General features: G+C 40.5%; 2 protein-coding genes across 5 annotated transcripts in view; one reads left to right on the top strand and one right to left on the bottom strand.

Moving 5' to 3' along the window:
• Positions 1–657: 657 nt before the first annotated feature.
• Positions 658–16305, bottom strand: GINS4 (GINS complex subunit 4). Of its 2 annotated transcripts, none has more exons than XM_037526130.2 (8): positions 16131–16305; positions 14874–14980; positions 10077–10163; positions 8394–8507; positions 6162–6259; positions 5904–5992; positions 4259–4349; positions 658–4166 (listed from the first exon to the last, which is right to left on the bottom strand). In XM_037526130.2, exons 2-8 carry the CDS (start codon positions 14967–14969, stop codon positions 4070–4072), a joined length of 672 nt encoding a protein of 223 aa, XP_037382027.1. In that variant the 5' UTR covers positions 14970–14980; positions 16131–16305; the 3' UTR covers positions 658–4069. The 2 variants fall into 2 exon arrangements, with proteins under 2 accessions (XP_037382027.1, XP_037382028.1); XM_037526131.2 differs by lacking the exon at positions 16131–16305 and adding an exon at positions 15887–16075.
• Positions 15745–19100, top strand: part of LOC129146778 (uncharacterized) — a 79739-nt gene continuing 76383 nt past the window's right edge. For all 3 annotated transcript variants that reach the window (XM_054700915.1, XM_054700913.1, XM_054700914.1), the window contains exon 1: positions 15745–16237. In XM_054700915.1, the coding sequence (XP_054556890.1) occupies positions 15768–16237 (470 nt within the window). In that variant the 5' untranslated portion in view covers positions 15745–15767. The remainder of the gene's footprint in view (positions 16238–19100) is intronic.

Here is a 19100-nt window from a genome sequence, read left to right as displayed (position 1 = left end):
TAGGGGGAAAATCTGACTTTCAAAGTTACATTATTAAATTTAAAATCCAACGTTCAACAATTCCCCAGGCATACGAACAAATAGAAATTGTATGGCCCATTCAAGGGGAAAAAAATAAATCAATAGAAATATCCCTGAAAAGATCTGATGGCAGATTATGAGACAAAGACTTTAAAAGTTGCTCAAAGAACTAAAGATGTGCAGAGGGTCAAGTAAATGTTCTATGAGCAAAATGAAAATATTAATAAATAAAAAAGAATTACAGAGCTGAAAATTTCAATGATTCAAATGAAAAACTCAATAGAGGGATTCAAAGGTAGGTTTAAGCAGATAGAAAAGAGAATGCATGAACCTTAAGATAGGACAATTGAAATCATCAAGGTTTAGATACAGAAAGAGAAAAGGTTAAAGAAAAGTAAACAGAGTCTAAGAGACCTGTGGATACAACACCATCCAGGGTGCATCCTGGGAGATCCAGAAAGAAAAGAGAAATGGGAAAGGGCTGAGAAAATATTTGAATAATGGTTGAATATTCCTCAATATTCCTCAAATGTGATAAACACAAACATCAGAGAAGCTCAACAAACAGTAAGATGAATTCAAAGACACCCACACCAAGACATATTATAATCAAACTTTTTTTTTTTTAAAGATTTATTTATTTATTTATACAAGCACTGGGTACGGTCAGAAGCACGGGAGGGTGACAGAATTCACCAGAGCCAGAGCAGGGAACAGAACAGGCAGACTGACGAAATACACTGCTGAGGGGAGCAGCAGGTGCAGCAGGAGAGGTCTGTTGCACCATATGGGACCCTCCCGGTGGCCGGGGATCGAACCTGCGCTGCAGAGGCTGCGGGCAGCTTTGCAGCCCAGTGCTCAACCGCTGCGCCACCAGGGGAGCCCCTATAATCAAACTTTAAATACAGAGAATCTTGAAAGCAGCAAGAGGGATGCAAATCATCACATATACAGAATCCTCAATAAGATTATTAGAGGACAAACTTTCTCCAATAAGCACATAAAAAGACACCCAACATCACTAAGAATTAGGGAAATGCAAATCAAAACTACAATAAATACTACTTCACACCTGTTAGCTTGGCTCTTGTATACTATTGGTAAAATGGTAGAGCTGCTATGGAAAAATAGACTCCTCAAAAAATTAAAAATAGAATTATTGTAGGATCCAGAAATTCCACTTTAGGTATATACCCCAAAGAAATGATAGCAGGGCCTCAAGAAGATATTTTATACCCATGTTCAAAGCAACATTATTCACAATAGCTAAAATGTGGAAACCATCCAAATATCCATTGATTGAGAGATGAATGGGTAAGCAAAATGTGTCATAAATATACATAGAATATTATTTGGCCTTAAAAAGAAATGAAATTTTGCAACATACTATAACAGGGATGAACCTTAAAGACATTAAACTAAGAAAATAAGTCAATCACAAAAAGAGAAAAACTGTTTGATTCCCACTTAGGTGAAGTGCTTAGAATAGTCAAAGTCACAAAGACAAAGTATAATGGTGATTATTAGGGGATAGGGGAAGGGAAGCAGGAGAAGCTACTGTTCAAAGGGAGAGTTTCAGTTTTATAACTTGAGTTATGAAGGCAGGTGGTGGTGACAGTTGCATGATGGGAATGCACTTAATGCCATTAATCTGCACACTTAAAAATGCTAAGATGAGAGTTGCTTTGTTTTGTATTGCTTCATCACAATACTAAAGAAGTATCAATTCTTGAAAGATTCTGAATGTTTGAGACATTTAGTCTCCCATGATAAATTATTTAAAGAACATTTTATGAAGAAATGATATACAAATGCTTGCTTAACAGTTCACTCTGAAAGCTTTATGGTCAACTCGTACTCCACAAAAGGACGTTTGATGTCTATGAGGGTGAATTTAAAGCCATGATGTCTGCTGGGATCTGGGCACAGGGTAAACACCGTTTGGGTCCTGTTGCTGTGGACATATGGTTGTTTCTGCTGGGAAAACCCAAATATGACCAATAGGCCCTTCTCAGAAAAAGCGCTTTGTTATGGACAAACTATAGGATGATGCAATAATTTGAAGAAAACGTCTGTCATGCTTTCAGTGACAAGTTTTTAACCATAAAATATTATGAACTGCAAGTTTAAGTTAATGTCACACTAAACATATCATTTCCCTTTCTAGTTGGTTTTAAAATACAACTTTCCCTTTGTTTTAAAATGACATATCTAAATGAGTCTTCCTTTGAAGAGGCGATGTGGGAAACGAAATGATTCTCTGAGACTTTAGTAGAGACTTTTAAACTCCGCTGTAAAGCCTGGCACAAACCGGACAGGAGATCCCTGGTCAGCAGCAACCGCTCAGACTAAATGCTCCGCAGAAGTACGGGTTCCTGGTCCCACCCAGACCTCCTGAATCAGAATCTGCTTCTTAACAAGATCTCTAGGCCACTGGTGCACATTAAGGCTTCAGTAGCACATAACCCATGCTCCCTCCTGTGCTTAGTAGCATGCCAGAGAGGCAGGGAGAGAGAGAGAAGGCACACAGGTAATTAGGAAGCCCGCTTGGATTCTGGTCTCAGACATATCACTACACATCTGCTTTATTTTCCACTACTGCATACTGTCAGACCTGCCCACTTCTCACGATTGCTGTGAGGACCAAATGGGATCCTTGCTAAGAAAGCTGTAAGTGATTTGCACACAATCTTCCTCTTAGTATGTTCCAGTCATATTGACTACAGACAGAATTCATTTCTGCTGCGCGTCTTTTGTTTCTGCTGTTTTCTCTGCCTGGAATGTCCTTCCTCTTATTATTCAGCTCTCAACCTCACCAAATTCAGTGAGAACTTCTCAGATCACCCAATCCAGTCACTCTCTGGTGAGTCATCTTGTTTTCATCTCTGCAAGGCGCTTGTCCCCATGAGTAGGGACAGTGGAATCTCAGTGTCTTGAATGTTAACTGGTACACTGTCTGCTAACATGTATTTGCTTAGTAAATGGCTGTAGAGGATAAAAACACCCTGGGGGAAGGGGGATGATGTATAAAACACTTTCATTAATGCATGAAACCTTCCTTGCTTTCCTTGGCAATTTCTCTCGGAAATGATAGCAATATTACCTTGATTGCTTTAACAGCCTGCATCATGAGAATGAAAATCTACTGCCTTTTCATCAAGCAATAATAAAGAATGCAAGTTGCTTTTTATCATGTTTCAAGGAAAGATGATTCCTTCACTGTCTACACCCTTCCTTTAGGTACCACTGGGAGATTTTCCATTTACAGTAAGATTAATTTCATCTACTTCCCTAAAGTGAAGAGCTTAAAAAGGAAAAACTGCAACTGAGGTCACACTATTGGATAATTAATGTTGCAGTGCTGAGAGAGCTTTGCCCAAGGCATGGCAGATGGTCTGGAGGCTGGCTTGGCAAAGCTGCCTGAGTCAGGGAAGGCTGCAGGTTAGCATCAGGGAGCACACCCTTCATCAGACTACAAACCCAGAACTGTCCAGAGGTTCCTCGGCCACCAAACTGAAACTTAATGCTTTATTAGTTGAGTTGGTATTCTCAGTTATACATGACAGAAGCGGTTTTAAGTCCAATATTAGAGGTTCCAATAGGTTAGTTCACACAATCTAGTGACATGACAGAGAAGAAAGAACAGTGCTATTTCTTTAATCTATTTATAATCTTCCTATTAGAAGATTAACTGAATTCCCCTGCCACTACAAGGTCAGGGCTAACTACAGTCCTCTAATTATAGGCAGCAATGACTTTTTACATACTACCTTTGCCTTACTTTCCTGAGTTCCAATAACACTATAAAGGGGAAGGGTGCACAAAGCAAAAGTCTCCATGTATTTGCTCAGTTTTAAGGATCAGCAGAGCGATGGCCCCCTCTACTGATACTGGCTAAAATGGCAGGAAGTTAGGAGGACATTTGGCAAGACTTCCTTGAGCTCCTTCTCAATACCCAAATGATCCACAACATTGCAAGAAAAGTCTGTTGTCCTTAGGCATAAAGTGGGTTTTTCACATCTTCATTCTTGTTTATGTATTTTTGGTTTTAAATTAGCTGTACTGCTCCAGAAGCAACCAGAGGGGCGATGGTTTTATATCGGATCAGGTGCTGTGAGCCCTCCTCCAAATCGATCACATAGTCCCTGAAAAAGGAGGAAAAACATGTATCTGCAGAGCTTAGAAGGGGCTCCAGTAGGAGGAGTACTTTCTACCATCAAAGACACACGCCACTCACCTCTGCTCATCCGTTTCTGGTTCTACCAGTATGTTTTCTTGTCGTTCTCTCACTCTCAGAAACACATATGAATCTAGATCTGGTTTGGGAACTGCCAAAAAAACAAATAATGTAATCAGAAAATGCTCAGCTAACAAGCTCTATATGGGAAAAGCTGCAGAGGAACCTCTAATATAAAAGTATTTGCATGCATGTGTGTCTTGTGGGGAAAGGTGTGATTGGAGAAGGTATCTGGTGTTTTCTAGAAACAGCACACTTTTTTTTTTTTTTAAAGGTTTATTTATTTATACAAGAAACAGGGTATAGGCCAGATGTGCGGGAGGGTGAGAGGATTTATCAGAGACAGAGCGGGGAACAGAACAGGCAGACTGACGAAAAACACTGCTGAGGGGAGCAGCGGGCGAGACAGGAGAAGTCTGCTGCGCCATGTGGGTTTCATCCCGGCCAGCTGGGATCGAACCTGCGCTGCAGAGGCTACGGACAGCTTCACAGTGCCGTGCTCACCCGCCTGTGCCACCAGGGAGGCCCGAAACAGCACACTTTCCACTCATGGTTTCTCATAGCAACCACTCATTCCACAAATGATGGGTATTTAAAATGAGTAGGGAAGCCTGCACATCTTGGAGAAGTCAAGGATAATACAGGGTCTCTCCGGGCAAGGAGGTAATAGCAACACTAGGAAGCCTCATGTGAGTGGCATTCGCTTAGTAATGTGGGAAGAACTTTGAAGGAGTGGGTAGGACTTACACTAGTTATAGTAAATTTACAAGGGTTACAGGCTGTAAATTACAGGCTGGGTGGGAGAGGAATTCCCAGAGCCCACTTGTACACAGGCTTGGGGCTTCGCATACTAAGTTTAGTTTGTGAACAAGGCAGGTTCCAGTTCCCTGGAGAACTGTTTGATTTGGTCTGGCAATTTTGTGTGACAAGGTCTTACTTGGATACAGGAATTTTGAAATGACTGATATGGACTTATATCTATAAGTGGGGTCCTCATTTGGTTCATCTAAGGTTAGGAGTTATAACTACCACTTTCTTCCCTTAACTCAGATTTTGAGGGCACTGGAGGCCTTAGGTCTTCCTTTTCTTCTCCTACATTTAGATCTGCTCCCCCTTTCTCCAAGAGGAATTCCTCCCAACAAAAAGAGGAGCCTTTTCTAGAGGTAACAAGGAATCCTGGACAGGTTTCCTAGCCTCCTAGTTAAATGCTTTTTAGTAGCTAGACATTCTCCACACTTCCTGGAATCTGAGGAAAAGATAGCCCCTTTAGAGCAGAGACAGGTTGAAGTAACCTTTGTTTTTTAGCATTCAGAAGAGCCTAGAACATCATGGATACTCAGGAGATAATTGATGAAAGAACAAAGGATTGGATAGATGAATGAGTCTACGTTAACAAAGGCAGTTACCAGAATTAATTTGAACCTAACCTAACATAACCATACAAGTTATGCTGAAAAGGTGACCCTTACACTTGCTTTTAGCACATTTTTAATTTTTAACCCAGAACCCTTTCTCTTTTCTGCTTATCTATGTATCTGTCCATGTTTGAGAGGAAAGAGTGAAGGTGAAGCTCCTATTCTAATGCAGCTGAAGATACTTGGGACATAAACTATGGCCCCTCAGGATGTCCAAAAAATGAACTTACCTGACCTTAAGAGGTCCACTTTCTGTAAGTTAGGAGGCATGTGCTTTAAGGCAACATTCTTTAGATAGGTCTCTGTGTTAGCCATGTACCTGAAATGCATAAATTCAAATTACTGCAACAACATGACTGGTCGGAACCACCAGGGCTATCAGACAGTGAGCAGTGACTCTGAGACAGGCTTCATGGATACCACCACCAGAGCTCATGCTTACAAGGCAAGGCAAGAAAGTCTGGCCCCACACTTAACTGCTTACTCACTCTTTGGCAAAGGCAAACTCTTCTGGAGAAAGGCTAGCAGGTTCTCCCTCGGGGCGTGTCTTCTCCTTTTCAAGGATATGAGGGAAAAACTTCTCTATCTGTGGGGATAAATACAAATCGTCACAAAAACATCTGTCAAGATCCACGTCTCAAACACACTAGTTTTCTGAAATGGCTGGAGGTTAACCTAGAAATTGCCTTTAGAAATGGCAAGTCTTCATGGTCAAGATTCTTTCTAGTAATAAGACCTCAATTTTGGCAGAGAGTAGGTTTCAAAGAATTCAGAGGTAATACATACAAGAGCAGTTTTAAAAGGATAAGAGGCTTTCATAAAAACAAATCTGAACATATAATTATAAATGATATTCAAGAGGAAGAGCTGTGGATATTATTTAACATTTTTATGTAATTGCACAGGGTATTCTTTGAAATCTAAAAAAGCTGGGAAGACACATACAGAATGCATACACAGATAGAATTGTGATACTTTATTGTATGAATATAACCAGCAAGAATAAAGTCCAGAAGAAGGTGGAGCTTGGGAAAAGTTCTTAGGACTACCAGGAAAAAAAAAAGCTAAAAGTTACAAAGATGGTGTGTGGTCAGAATTTGGGAAGGGAAACTAGTCTGTTGTTTGGAGTCAAAGCTGCTAGGATTATATCTAATGCTTTCAGCAAGTAGGGAAATGGCAAAAGTAAGGGGACTCTGAAGGCCAAAATAAAGGAGCACTTCTCCACTTACATGAGTGTAAGTTCTTGAGCTTGGACCAATTATATTCCATATAAATTAACACTTGCGGGGAGTATACATTTGTATGTATGTGTAGTACTTTCTCCTGTTATATGTAAATTACTAATGCTGCTATATCAGTACACTAAAAATATATGTAATTTCATAATCTCAGAAGAATTACTGAATTTACAAGAGAGATGAAAGATAGTGGTCCAGTAGTTGAAGGTGGAGGCCAGAGACATACCATGTGTCTCAATGTTTTCAGAACATGTCATAATGTCTCAATGACACCCTTATGGACACACTATAAATCTGGGCCTGGGTGACAGTACACGTAGGGAAAATCCTAAATACTGAACAACAACAGTGAATCAAGGGACAGATGTCAATGTGTAGGGAAGTCCCTGGTGGAATAATATATCAGCGGCCCATGCCAATTAACTGTAAGACCTTTGATGACATACTTATCAAACCTTTTGATAATATTTGGTGACAAGCTCAAGATCTAGAAACCATTGAAATGGCTCAATTTAATAAGATGTTGAGGTTCAAGTGAAATGAATAGCAAGTCCTACATTTAGGGATCAAAAACAAAACTACACAAATTCAGGATGGTGACAGGATGGGGTAATAATAACTTAAAAACTGAAGAAGTTTGAGTTAATGGTGAGCACAGAAGGAGGTTAGCATGAACCAATATGCTAATGAGATTCTGGGTGGCATTACTATCAGTTTAATACATAGCGATCATGTTATTTTTCACAAAAGTGAGCAAGCTAAACTGCAATACTATATTCAGTGGCAGGTAGTACAATTTAAAAAGAATATTGATAAACGGAAACCTTTTGAAGGAAGATACCAGGAGAGTCAATGAATTTAGGATGAAATGTTTAACTGAAAGGACTTAGATGAGATTTGCAAGCTGAAGCACTCTCATATAGAAGAGAGAAAGTATTTGTGTTGTAATAACAAAGTGGACAAGTGGAACCAAATAAGAAGAAAACTTCAAGAAAGTTAGAACTTTCTGGGGTTAAAACAGACATAATACAAAATAATGTTTAGCAATTTCATTGTTAGAAGTTGGATGGCCACAATGCTACTGCTGAATGTCAAGTTATCATGGTCCATTTGACATGGCCTCTATTAAAGATGAAAATAATTTTTAAGACTAGTTTTCTTCTACTCGTTATCCCCTATTCAATCAATACAAGCTCTACCCTCAGCACTGCCACACTATAATTCCAGGGGGCACCATTCACATAGCAGATAAGTAGACAAAAAATGTGGGCTATGTCCCTGGAGGTGCATGATACACATTCTCTCTGTGCTTCTCCAGAATAATCTCTGGCCCTCCTTAACGCTTTAGCTACTCTGCTTTTGAGCTTCAGCAGCATTTTCATGGCCTGGAGCCTCCCAGGCCCAAGCACAGCTTCTCCTCACTATGCTCTATCTATATTTCAGACTGAATTATTTTATTCTATAAATATATCCATGTCAAACCTTCATAAGACGACACCGCAAGTAGCTGCTAAGGACATAGCGAATCCTCTCCATCTCCATTTGATGGATACTGACTTTCAGATCCCCCTTCTTGGCTCTCCTGAGATTTTCTTCCTATTAAAAAGAGAAAATCGAGTTTCTATAAAATATAATGCTCCAAGACTAAGAAACTTTTTTGTTTAATCTGCACCTAGATGATAATGATCATTGTCGCTGGCACTGCTGAAGACCCACAAATTAAATTTAAGTGAAAGAAGAACAGAAACTCATCACATAAGAACTCTCATTTTGGAAAAGCTTATAGAATAAGGATATAAAGAAATAAAATATTTTTATATAAAAAAAGAATTCTCATTTTATTTGAATTTCTTAACTGCACAAATAAAACAGTCTCATTTTAGAATGAGAAATAAAACAGTCATTTTAGAAAATGACCATTTGAATAGAATCTGACTATGGTCAGTTAGAAGTGTCCAGAGAAGTCTAAGCCAGTTGTAAAGGAGATAAGAAAGCAGACAGAAGAAGTGTCTAAAGAGTCTTAAATTCAAGTTGAGAAACTGTAAAATACCAATGTTTTAAAGCTGCTCGGAAGCGGTGCTTTTCTAAGCCAAGAGTCACAGACTCAAATGTCCGCAAGGGGGCAGGGAAGTAAGGTCCAGGAGAGGTGGGCAGTTAGGACTGTGGGAACTGGAGAGCACACCAACCTTTACCTGTCCTTTACCGTCCTGGTCAGCCATTCTCATGTCAACATGTGGAGCTGGTGGTGGGGGATTTTAGACTTTCCATAGGAAGCTGATATCCACAGTTGTGTAAATGTAGATAACTCTCAAGCGTTGTAAATGTAGATAACTAATACAGTATTTAAAAATAATAAACTAGGCAAATTGCAAGAGTTTATCTTTTTTTGATTGCTGAGTAATATTCCATTGTGTATATGTACCATATCTTCTTGAGCCAGTCATCTATTTTTGGGCATTTGGGTTGTTTAGCTATTGTAAATAGTGCTGCTACAAACGCAGGAGTGCAGGTGCCCTTTTGAATTAATGTTTCTGTGTCCTTTAGGTAAATACCTAGGAGTGGAATTGCTGGATCATATGGAAGCTCCATCTTTAGCAGATTGAGGAATCTCCACACAGCTTTCAATAGTGGTTGGACCAGTTTGTACTCCCACCAGCAGTGTAGGAGAGTTCCTTTTTCTCCACATCCTCACCAACATTTGTCGTTGTTAGTTTGCAGCAACATGGATGGAACTGGAAGGGATCATGCTCAGCGAAATAAGCCAGAAAGAAAAAGAAAAATACTGGATAGTCTCACTCATAGCAGGAATTTAGAAAACCTAAGTAAGGGACCAGGAAAAAACCTAATTATTATAAAGTAAAAATCAAAATCAACAAGAAACTATAAACCAGAGACCCACTACAGTGGGGAGAGGAGGGAGTAGGATCAAAACAAGGGGGGTGGGAATTGTGTGGGTACTATAACCAAGATGAAAATGCATACATTATGCAAAAATGAAAAATGATGTAAAAAATGTATAAAATTAAAAAAATAATAATAAACTAGGCTGGGCTAAACAAAACAGATTTGCTTTCAGATCATAACCTCTCAAACCTCTAATTAATTAAGATGACAAATCCTTTTAATGCTCTCTTCCTTTGCAACTTTGAGACAAGCAACTCTTACCATGTGATCTAGTTGTTCCATGACACATTCTACAATTTCAGACTTGCTTTCCAGCAGCTCAGGGGCAAATTTTTCATTCAGCCAGGCCTAAAAAACAATGTAAATTAAAACATGTGAGCCTCACTCATAATGAAGAGAAATAACCCTGTGAGTCAGTACATATTATGCCAAAAAAATCACAGCTACCTTAGGCAAAGGAACTGTTTGCTTATTAGTTGGAAGTATTAGAAATACTTTGAAGACAAACTATAATTAATGCTGGTTTTTATGTTTCTTTTAGTGGGAAGACTGTGTTCACAAATATATTTAACCTCCAGGAATAGCCAGTAACACCATCTGGTGTTCAAACAGTCCCTTTACCAAGTCACATCTACACATTTCTACTTCTTTACCAGTTATATGCCACCAGGAGGCACCAGCAGCATTTCTATTAGAGAAATGAAGAAACACTTTTTATGAATCAATACATCTTCTCATTCCTGAATTTCAGAGCACATTATAAATACTTTTTCAATCAGCATTATACCTGAGAGGAAATGCATATGGTTTTCTTTATTTACTGATGAAAAAACACAGATTATGTCATTTACTAACCGTCCAGAGAATAAAGGATCATATTCGAAATGGATATTCATCTATTACACAGTTTTGGAACAAGAGGTTAACTCAGGCCCAGATGTTTGGTACATTTCAGAAATTACCAAGGCTTTGAGAACTGAAATATCTATAAGTACTGAGAAAAGACTATACTTATCTTTCAATTACAGGAAACTTACTTTTAGCATAGCTCAAAATTTATTTCTCCCAATTTACTTTTGACATCCTTGAGCCTCCACTTCTCCCGTTATCACTGTTAAGACCCATTATTAAATACTGGGTATTGCTACTATCATAAATTTTTTTTCAAGTGCTCAAGCTTCTGTAATAGTATTATAGGTATATAAAATTAGCCAGAAAGAGAACCTGTATTTTCAAGTAGCATAGTAAATGAGAAAAGATAAAATTTTCACAGAGCACTTATAAAGCAGTTTTTCTTTTTAGCTAATTAAATTAAATATTAAATAGGTACAAAAATGTTCATGAAACACATATTAGCATAAAGAGGAGTGACATAACTACCTGTGTGCACATAACTTCATTAAAGGATATTACCATTATTTAAAAAAAATCTGTGTTCCTCCTTCCTTAGTGATAACCATAAACCTGACTTTAGTGTATAGTTTTCTGTAGTTTCACCACATTTGCTTGTATCTCTACATAATGTTTCCCAGTTTTTTCACGAGATAGAATTAAAAAAAATGATAGCACTGGATGAAACTGAGGTAAATTGGAATACACTGTGGGTATGGGAAGATTTCCCATTTACATTTTGAAAATACAATAATAAAATATTAAACTTTCAAATAAAATCTTTTCAAAAATTTTAGTGAGCAATTTGTTTAAATCCAGGGCATTTTAGAACAATCAGGTTCTATGTCTAAAAGGCTATATTTGAATCCTAATTAAAATTCTTTTTTTTTTTTAAAGATTTATTTATTTATTTTATTTATACAAGCACTGGGTACAGTCAGAAGCGCAGGAGGGTGAGAGAATTCACCAGAGCCAGAGCGGGGAGCAGAGTAGGCAGTAGGACCGAAGCACACTGCTGAGGGGAGCAGAGGGCGGCAGGAGAGGTCTGCACGCCATGTGGGACCCTCCTCTGGTGGCCGGGGAGCAGCCGGGGATCAGCCAGCGATCGAACTGGTGCTGCAGAAGCTGCAGGCAGCTTTGCAACCCAGCGCTCAACCGCTGCGCCACAGGGGAAGCCTCCTAATCAAAATTCTTAATGACAATCTGCTCCTCATTTTTATGGGCTAAATTATGTCTTCCTTCACCTCCCAATACATATGTGGAAATTCTAACGACTAGTACCTAAAAATGTGAACGTATTTGGAGATAGGTCTTTAAAGAGGTAATAAAGTTAAAATGAAGTGACTGAGATGGGACATAATCCAAAATGACTGGTACCCTTTAAAGAGGAGGAAATTTGAACACAGACACATAGAAGGAAGATCATGTGGAGACACAGGGAGATGTCCATCTACAAGATCACAAGATAGGTCAAAAGAAAACAACCAGGCTGGCACCTGATCTTAGGATGTTTAGCCACCAGAATTCAGAAAATGAATTTCTGTTGTTTAAGCCACCCATTGTGCAGTACTTTGGTATGTAGCCTTAGCAAACTAATACAATCATTAAAAAATGACAAACTCTGCACTGTAGATAACTTTTAAATTAATTTTATAGACATTTAATAGCATCCTCATTATGTTCCTGGTGATGTGTTAGTCAGTGACCCCCTCAGGCTGCCTGAGGCCACGCCAGGTAGTCTGAGTCTACGGTAGCAACAGCTATCTAGTGGATAGTCCACCTCCTTGGCTGACCTTAGGCAAGATCATCAGGCTGGAGATATAAGGCAGGCTTACCCATGCCACGATGAGGCTGTGTTGTTAGAGCCTACAACCCTTAGGTAGTCTTCTATGGAGCCTTTGGTGACACCCAGAAGTGGTAATCAGCCTGGAGGCTCTGGCTATTCCTGGAGGCTCTGGCTATTCCACATTTATAGCAAACCAGGGTACCACTCACCCACGCTGGCAAGCTCTGCCTTGAACAACAGCTTGGCAAGCGTTTGAAATGTACATATATGGTTTCTTAGGGAGCTTACTTTTTGATGTTCCTTAGAGTTAGTTATCCATGCAGGAACTATCTTTTATTTTTTTCATTGCTGTTCTCCCCCAACCCCATTCTGTGTTTATACCATACTTTTTAATCCATTCCACTGTTGATGGATATCTGGCTTATTTTCAGTTTTTAACTAATGCAAGACACAAAACACTTTGTGCATGTCTACTGGATTACACACAGAAATTTTCATTAAAATAGAGAGAACAGAGTGGCAAATAAGAGTAGAATTATTGGGCCACACTAATTCCTTCAGTAGGTACCTTCAACTTTCCTAGGCAATAGTAAATTATTTTTCAAAGTGATTGAACCAATTTATATGCACACTGTGTATACAAATGTGCACATTTCTGTATATCCTTGCCAATTCTTTATATGGTTTACCTTTTACATTTCTGCCAATCTGATAGGCATAAAGTGATTTCTTGTTGTGATTTAAGTTTTCATTTTCCTGTTACAAAGAAGGTTAAACATCTTTTTCATTATATTGGCCATCCTGGTTTCCACTTCTGGGAAATGCCTGTTAAGACTTCATTTTACTGATGGGCAATCTGTAAGGTTTATTTATGCACTGCAGATATTTTTAACAGTTTGTCAATTATATATTTTGCAAATTTTTTCCCAGTTTTACAGCTTGTCTTTTTACTCATCAAAGTATAGAAACAGAAGAACTTAATTTAATATAGTTGAATGCACTTTATTTTAATGCTCTGTGCTTTTTGATTTTTGTTTAATGAATCATTTCCTAAAAAAAAAAAACAGGCTCTCTTAAACTGGAGTCCACAGACAAGATCAGTGGACAGATTTCAGGGTGTCAATGACCCTCGTAGGGTTATATGGAAAATTCTGCATTAGTCAATATGTAGTATTCTGGGAAGGTCAGAGTTTTCACAAAGCCATGTGATATAAAAACAGACTAAGAATCATTAGTCTCATAAAGATTGTAAGATATAATTTAAAAATTATAAAAATTATCTTCCTTCAGTTGTCACTCATGGTGGCATGCATGATAGGAAAGAAGGAAGAATGCAAAGTAAAAACAAAAGTTCTGGAAAGGGGCAGTTTAAGGGAGGACACAGGAATAAGGCAGCATTTATAGTAGAAAAAGAGCACATGTTTTGGAGTTAGAGATATGGTTCATATCCCATCTCTGAAGTCACTGTGTGACCTTAGGGAAATTCCTTTATATCACTAAGCTTCAGTTTCCTCACCCACAAAATGGAGATTAACAAAAATACTTTCCTCATTGGGTTATTGTAGCTATTATTAGCACAGTGAGTGCTTACCATGTGCCACACAACAAGCTAAGCACTTTACCTATAAGATCCTATTTAATACTCACAGCCATGTGAGGCAGCCACTGTTATTACATCTATCTTTACAGTCAAAGAAGGGCTTGAGGCAAATTATATTACTTGCCTAAGGTCACACAATAGACTAATAGCATGGAGGAATTTAAATCTAGATAGTCTGAACTCCTAACCACCAGACCTTCATAAAACAGTAATAGTAAAGAGCTTCACACAATTAGTAGCACAAACTACTCAAGGAGTCATAGCTATAACTCAAAGAAGAACTATCCAGAAATGATCTTTAGATAAGCAATGGAAATGTAAACAACAGTTGGTACAAGAATGCAAAAGGGAAGAAAAAGAAGAATAAGACTAGCTTTCCCTTAGAAAAGTATATAACAACTTCTTGTTAACCCACACATTCTATAGGGAAACACAGATGTATAAAGTAAGGGACAAAGATATAGCACTTACTAGTTTCCAACATAACATCTCTGCACTGTCTGCAAAGATAAATAGATTCTTGCTCTGTGAACTGTTCTATTAAATGTGCTCAAAGCTGTCATTTACTGGCTCCCTAAGTATTTTGTGTTTGGCATTATGAGGTTTCTAAGAGGTTGTTCCCACTATTTTGTATTTCTGTGTAGATGGGAAGGTTCATTCCCTCTTCTCTCGAAATAAGCTTTGAATTCCATTTCCTCCTTTTCTCATTCCTGACACTTGTACAGTTGGACTAAATAAAAGGTTAAGTTTGGAGCAAGGGAATTCTATTTGGGAAGCTTACCTGCTCCAGCTTTTCAATGAGCTCTGCAGGTGTGAGGACCACCTCCTCACTATCCCCATCAGAGTCCTGTTCTATGAGATCCAGTTCTTCTGTCATCTTCTCTGAAACTGAGAGCCAAGTGAGAATAAAATAACCAATAACCAGCAATGTGTTTTTCACTTAGTTGCGAGAATAGGCAATTACTTATCTGGAAAAGGGTAAGGTTTTCTGGGCTGTAGAGGCTTGTTGGGAGTGGCTAGAGAATTCACAGACTTCAGTTTTTCAATTCTCCGTCTCTCCTTTCAAACTATTAATCAGTTTCTCAAAGAGGTCACCCCTTACAAGTATTTCCACCTATACCTCAAATTGAGCATCTACCACACCACAGCATAATTGTCTTCCAATAGAGGTCCTTTTCCTCATGGTCTGTATTCACCTCTGTTCAAACAGAAGTGCAGTTCTGCTCAGTGCCTGGTATCTAATTACTGGGATCATAATTACCTCTATAGTCCCTGCACTTACACAGTGCCTAACTCATAGCAGGCCCTGAAAACTGTTGGGAAAACTAATCAATGTCGAATCTCCTACAACCACAAGACCCATCAGACCAGGGTACTGATGAGAAAATATATTATTGAGCAAATGAATATAATAAAGATTCCAGCAGAACCTCCAGCCCAGGTGCAATGAACATTCCAAAGCAGGCATAATTAACACGTTTGCTTACGTACAGCTCCTTCCCTTTTAAGATTCATGGTCAGGGCCTCAGCACTCTTATCTACAAGGTCGGACAGCCAACCAGCTTGTCTCTCTCTCCAAGGCCATCCCTGAATGCCTGCATCTTTCCCCCTTACCTTGCCCCCTCTTGTCTGGGGACTTTGCCTGCTGAAAAACAATGTTATCAATGTAACAGATATGGACACAGTAGTGTATAAAAGGAACCCTTGGTCTTCAAACGGATGCTCAGACCTTAAGGGGCTACCCAGGTCTGGGACCTCATGCAGGAGTAGTAATAAAGCTTCTCCTGATCTCACCATTCCTGGAGCACCGCTTGTTCTTCCTCTGCCTGGGTCAAAGGCTAGAATTCATTTCTACAACCATAATGCTACGCCATCAGTGACCCCAATGGCTTTGGAAGGAAGATGGCGGGAACGAGGGAGAAGTGCTCGAAGTCTAGGAAACCGCGAGCCCATCCTCGCTCGGCTCCTGTCCTGGGCCCAGAGTCCACAAAGCCCTCCCCCCAGCGCGCGCGCACGCACAGCCCCGTCGGACGCTCACCCGAGCAGCGGGAGGCAGCAGCACTGTCGGGAGCCGGCGGCTGGGACAGGACGCTCGCGGGATCAGGCTCCGGCTCCCCCAAAGGGCACCGGGCGGAGAAATGACAGGTACCAAGTCTTTCCGGGACGCACCCGACCCGCCACTTCCCAGCTCCCGCGCTGCGCTCAGAAATTGTCAGCCCTGGTATGACGTCACCGCGCACGGGCGGCGCTAGCCAATCACAGTCCGGCGGCCCCGCCTACGCCAATGGGCGGGGACTGCGTCTCGGGACTGCTCTCCCAGCAACCGCCTGATGGGGGCCGCGGGAGCTGACGGATTGGCCTCGCCCACCCGGTCGGCTGCTGGGTTTGCGGCCCCGGCTGACTCCACTCGGTAGGGACGGGAGGGGGCGCCTCGCTACCGTGGCTGAGGCCACCGGGGTGCAGTCGCTCGGACCCCGGCCTGTAGTGAGGCCCTCACAGAAATGGGCTCTGTCTAAAATCAGGCCTCTTTGGTGTCTTGGGCCATCTCTGTACCCACTTCTGCACGCCCTTTCTGGGTCTTCATCGTTACTAGGGCTTCAGTTGTGGCTGTTGCTTCCAGTTCTAAAAAATCTTTAGGTATGGGGCCTCCCTGGAGGCGCAAGGGGTTAAGCACCGCACTATGAAGCAGTCCGCAGCCTCTGCAGTACAAGTGCGATTCCCGGCTGGCCAGGGAGCTACCCACATGGTCCGGCAGACCTCTCCTGTCTCGTCCACTGCTCCCCTCAGCAGTGTATTTCGTCAGTCTGCCTGTTCTGTTCCCTGCTCTGTCTCTGGTGAATCCCCTCACCCCAGCATTGCAGGCCTGTACCCTAACTCTTGTGTGCATAAATAAATCTCAAAAAAAAAAAAATCTTTAGGTATGTGTGAGGAATATGGTAGCAGATCATGAAAAAACTACAGCTGTTATAGGTTCTGGGCCCCACCCAGACCTGCTGAGAAAGGAAACCTGGGAGTGGGTCTAGAGTCCCTCCAGGTGGCCCTGATGCAGGTGAGCTGGGAAGAACCATTGCTTTAGACAATGTTTCCCCTAAGCTGTTTGCGCTCTAGGTTATTTGACATCTGAAGCTTATGCCCTCCACCTTTTGTGTAGGAAGAAAGCTTAGCTTGATACCTTTTATTTTCTTTGTGTGTTGTTAGTTTTTCTTCTCTAAATTGTTGATGCTTTTCTCACTGCACCCCTTTGTTTTCTGTGCTTTGTGTCACTTCTCACTTTCTTAGAAGTAATTTTACCTTCTTCAAGCTGAAGACCGTGATGTAGTTCTGTGCCATATGCATTGAAGGGGGAGAGGAAGTGTGGTTAATTGACACATAATCCATATTTTTAAACTAATTACAATAGAATGTACTAAGTGAGAGAGTGGACATAATTTCAAATGGTGATGAAAGTTGAGGGTGGGGGTACAGCAAAGAGGGAGTCCTAAGGAAGGGAGCATTTGAACTGTGTCTTGCAGAATGAATTTTGTTGATGACAAATAGATGACTTTTCCAGGTTCATTTCAACTGTGTTTTAATGCCTTTTTAATCCAGCAGTTTTTAGTTGTGACAGATTGTGTTTTCCATGAATTCTACTGAGAAGACATGTTGACACTACTCTTTCCAGGGAGGGGATCTGTGTTCTCTTCTCTGTAAGTCTTTTGCCTCTGGACCAAGAGGATGTGGCAGAAGTGATGCTACATGACTCCAGAGCTAACTCATAGGGCGGAGCAGCTTCCACCAGGATCTTTCTTAAGCCATGTCTCTTGGGACCCATGAGCTGCCATGTAGGAGTGTGTCTATTTTGCAGCTGCCATGCTTTCCTGGAAGGACAGTGAGCAGAACACTCCTAGGCTAGTGCCTTATTGCTCCTAGACAGCTGCACTGAGGCATCATGTTGGAAGATGGAATAAAGTCCCTGGAGAGAAAAATGGAGATCACACTGCTGTGATTTAGTCACTCCTTCTGAAAACAGTGCTGCCTATTTTCTTATATTTTGGGCTACCTCCTTTACACCCTTGTGCTCCATTTGTGTCAAACTAGTTAAGCACATGAGGATTTTATTTCCTTTCTTTGCACATACTGTTCCTTCTTTTTAGGCTTCTATTCTTTTCATTTAATCATCATATGAGCTCCTATTTAGCTTTCAAAACTCAAAGTATTGTAACTCTTCTTCTGTGAAACCATCCCTAGTGTAGCCACATTTTTTAGGCCACTGATATACCTGATATTATTGTGATATAACATTTATCATGCTATATTGCAGTTTTAACATCCCTTTCTCTTATTAGATTGTGGATTCCCTGATGGTACTCCTCACATCTAGTACAGTGCGCATCATCCATTCATACATTAATTTCTTTGTTCAACAAATACATCTTGGGTATCTAGTGATATTTGAGTATCTCCTGCCAGGCCTTGTGTAGGTGCTGAAGATAAAGCAGTGACTAGGAAGTATAGATCTTGTGATGGGAGAGTGGTAATCAATGAATAACAATTATTTGTGGAGGGGTTGGGGAGAGGACACATTGAGCCTATAATCTCCTCTCTGAGATGACATGTGAGTATAGTTTGCCAGAAGTATGAATAGGGCCTCCCTGGTGGCGCAGCGGTTGAGCGTTGGGCTGCGAAGCTGCCCGCAGCCTCTGCAGCGCTGGCTCGACCCCCGGCTGCCAGGCCAGGGTCCCACATGGCACGAAGACCTCTCCTGCTGCCCTCTGCTCCCCTCAGCAGTGTACTTCGTCAGTTTGCCTGCTCTGCTCTCCCCTCTGGCTCTGGTGAATTCTCTCATCCTCTGGCACTTCTGACTGTACCCAGTGCTTGTATAAATAAATAAATAAATCTTAAAAAAAAAAAGAAGTATGAATAAGTTCCAAGAGAGTTGCATGTGAAACACTGTGAGCAGATACAAATGCTGTATTGTCATATTTGCTCATTATAGATATAGGATGATCATGAATTTTCCTCCTTAATA

The sequence above is a fragment of the Talpa occidentalis genome, unplaced genomic scaffold, assembly GCF_014898055.3.
Source record: "Talpa occidentalis isolate TD23 unplaced genomic scaffold, MPIMG_talOcc4v2.1 talOcc4.4, whole genome shotgun sequence".
NCBI lineage: Eukaryota > Metazoa > Chordata > Mammalia > Eulipotyphla > Talpidae > Talpa > Talpa occidentalis.
Note: the sequence above shows the minus strand (reverse complement) of the source record. Positions and strands in the feature narration are given on the sequence as shown.

Coding starts and splice junctions, on each gene's coding strand:
- GINS4 (XM_037526130.2), bottom strand. CDS start 14,969: ATGACAGAAGAACTGGATCTCATAGAACAGGACTCTGATGGGGATAGT. Junction 5,993..6,161: donor GAGTTTGCCTTTGCCAAAGA/GTGAGTAAGCAG, acceptor TATGCATTTCAG/GTACATGGCTAACACAGAGA. Junction 4,167..4,258: donor CCAGAAACGGATGAGCAGAG/GTGAGTGGCGTG, acceptor CTCCTTTTTCAG/GGACTATGTGATCGATTTGG.